A 2,986-nucleotide genomic window follows, 5' to 3' on the forward strand; every position below is an offset into this window, starting at 1 on the left:
GAATTAACCGAGACGTGCCCCGGGGACCCAGACTCCCACCGACTGTTATTTCCGTGCAGGATGATTTCAGCATTAACAATATTGTTTCTCCCTCCTCCAGAGAGTTCATTATTGCTCCCCTGCAACGCAAGCCCCCTTGCACAAATTACTTATCGATCGGCCAAAAAAAAACGTTAGGCTTCTGGTGGCTGAGGCCCCAGAGGCATGGTCCCCCCGGAGGTGGCCGAGCCTGGGAATCACAGCTCCCAGGATGAGTGGGATGTCCCAGCCTGGGCAGCTTCCCCCCTCACCACCCCTGGTTGCTGGAGGGGGAGGGAAAAGCAGAGCGATGCTGCGGCCACACTGCTGCGGGGCAGAGGCAAAAAGTACCCAGAGAGGGATGTTTTTCTCTCTAGCAGAGCATCCTCTAAGGCGGCTGTTTGAGGGACACCTTATCTGGGCCCCGCACAGGCAAGCACACAAGTCCCCATCCCCCCCCACCCCAGCACCAAGAACAGAAGGTGGCAGCTGAAAGCAAACCCAGCCAAAATCCTGAGCAGTTTTAGCATGGCTTAACCCCCCTGCACCTCCCTACCCCGAGAAGGAGCTCAGGGAGGAGGTGCCCAGCATTAACACTTGACAAGTCCTGCCTCTGCAGCGGTCTGGCTTTTCACCAGCCAGGCTCACCCTTGCACAGAACATCCAGGCTTCAATTTCAACTCATCGCCTTAAAAAATTGGGGCGATCATTAAAAAGCCAGACAATCAGAACACCAAAGTGTTTGCTGGCGGCACAAAGTCATCGTGTTAGAGGCTCAGAAGAAATACATTGCACCTGTCAGAGAGAGGCAGAGGCATGTGCATGATTAAACAGGATATTAAAAACAAGCCCCTAGGAGTAAGAAGACATCCTTCAAGAAGTTCAAGTCACCCCCAGACATGGGAAGTAGCAAATGAGACAAAGCTCTGGCAAGATAAACTTAACACAACAAAGCAAGTCAGGGGAAAAAAAGAGACTCTGTGTTGCTAAAATCAGGAAAAATGACGAACCAATGTGTTCATCAGGAGCAGGATGCGTGTCGGAGTGACTGCGGGGATAACAAATGACGGGGGAAGAGAAGAGGCTGCATAGCAAAGAAATTAATTTTTCTTGACACCTGCATTCATTGTAGGAAGAGGATTAGGGAGCTTTCTCCTGCCGAGACCTTTCCTTTTCGGCACTGATTTCAGGCTGTAGCATCCCTAAGGGTTTGGGACAGTACCCTGACACGGCCCTGGCAGAGCAGCCGCATCGCTCTGGAGTGTCCCTACGATCGGCAGCGAAATCAGCCGTCACGTGCAACCGTGTGCCCAAACCCACCCGGGAGGCGGCAGAAGTCACACTGGTTTTTCTTTCGGAAGCTCTGCGGGGATCTGGGTAACTGCAGATAAGGAAATCAGACATCTGCACCTGGCACGTCGCAGTGTCTACCAGGAGCAGCGTTAGCAACGCGCGGGCAGATGCGGCACACCGGGGCGCAGAGAAAAAGTCACGTCTCCCAGATCCGTCTCAGTTCTCCGCAAGAGCGGCAGCCTATCCCCGAAAGCCTGTGTGGCTTTCGAGAACCCCTCCCCCACCTAATGCTCTTGGCAAAATCTTAATCCACTACGGCATCAGAGGAAGGTCTTTAAAATATTAATAATGGGTTAAAAGAGAAGCAGCAATATTTGGCTTTCGTAAGCGAGACTGCCAGCAGAGTCCAGGGGGGATTTACATGGGGGCTCTGCTGCTCAGCACACGCAAAAAAGGCTTCACAACAAGTCAAACCTGAGATGACAAAGTGTACCTGGGAGGTTTGGCTGTAAAGGATAGCAAAAACAAGAGCAAAGAATCCAGAGGGACCTCCTGCCACTGAGCAGCAAGGTAATAAAATAGCGGAGGAAACGGAGCAGTGCTAAATGACGAAGCAAGGCACCTGAGGAAAAACAACCCCAACTTCAGCTGTGGGATCTGAATTAGCTCCTACCACACCTGTAAGGGACCTGGGTATTAAGAGTTGCAAGAAAACATCAGCTAAGTGCTCAGAGCAGTTGTCGAGAAGACAGTAAAAGCAGCCATCAAACGCTGGGTATTTGGAGGCAAGAGGAGAGAACAAAAGAGAAGGTAATAACTCTGCCACCGAATAATCCCCCAGCACAGCTCGACTGCTGCGTGCAAAGAGGCATCACGGAGCTTGAGAAGAGGCAGAAGATGCGAGGACAAACATCTGGTGTCAGGCACAGGACAACTGACCGGGCCAGGAGGAGCTGGGGGAAGGGGGAGGATGGATGTCTGGCAGTGCCCACATCAGAGGGCAGAGCCCTGCCAGGTCCGGGCAAGCTCCGAGGTGTCACAGCATCTCGATGCTGGTGGGGCAGGGTCACGGCAAGCACTGGCTGCAGTCCCCCTGGACACCCCGCTGTCACGCAAGACCCACCGTTGGCGTCTTCGTAGCTGGGCTGGCCATGCTGCGGAGGGACGGAGGCACCGGCCTCACCGTCCGGGGGGCTCTCACCGCTGTCGAGCTGTCCCACTGGCGGTGGCCATGGCAGGTCTTTAATGACCTTGATTTCAACTGGATGGGGGGAGGGGGGTAGGGTGGTGGGAAAGAGAGAAAGAGAAAGAGAGAAAGAAAGAGCTTAGAAAAAACCATCAGCAACACCAGGCCCATGGAGGAGGAGAGCAGTTACAGAGGGAAAGACCTGAGGACTAAATTCCCAGGAGACCTATGCCAGCTTGGCGATCTTGTCCTCTCACCAGCACCGAGTAGGAACTGGTCTAACTTGGGGCACATTCCCGATGGAGACACCCGGCTCCTCCATCAGCCTTCCCAGCCATTACTCTCTGAGGTGGGGGCAGCCTGTGATCGGCCCTGTCTCACGTGCATATCCAGCCGGGAGACCTCAGCCAATCATCCCATTGCCATCTGTCCTGCCCCTGCATCTGTCTTGCCCCAGGTGCTTTCCACCCACCCCACAGGGTCCACATT

The 2,986-nt window shown here is 54.0% G+C and overlaps 1 protein-coding gene across 1 annotated transcript in view; it reads right to left on the reverse strand.

Moving 5' to 3' along the window:
• Positions 1 to 2,434: 2,434 nt before the first annotated feature.
• Positions 2,435 to 2,986, reverse strand: part of LOC104507627 (SH2 domain-containing adapter protein F-like) — a gene marked incomplete at both ends in the record, with an annotated part of 3,397 nt that continues 2,845 nt past the window's right edge. Inside the window, one exon of the mRNA XM_010148968.1 lies at positions 2,435 to 2,572. Within this exon, the coding sequence (XP_010147270.1) occupies positions 2,435 to 2,572 (138 nt within the window). The remainder of the gene's footprint in view (positions 2,573 to 2,986) is intronic.

This window comes from Eurypyga helias, unplaced genomic scaffold, assembly GCF_000690775.1.
Source record: "Eurypyga helias isolate BGI_N326 unplaced genomic scaffold, ASM69077v1 scaffold18803, whole genome shotgun sequence".
NCBI lineage: Eukaryota > Metazoa > Chordata > Aves > Eurypygiformes > Eurypygidae > Eurypyga > Eurypyga helias.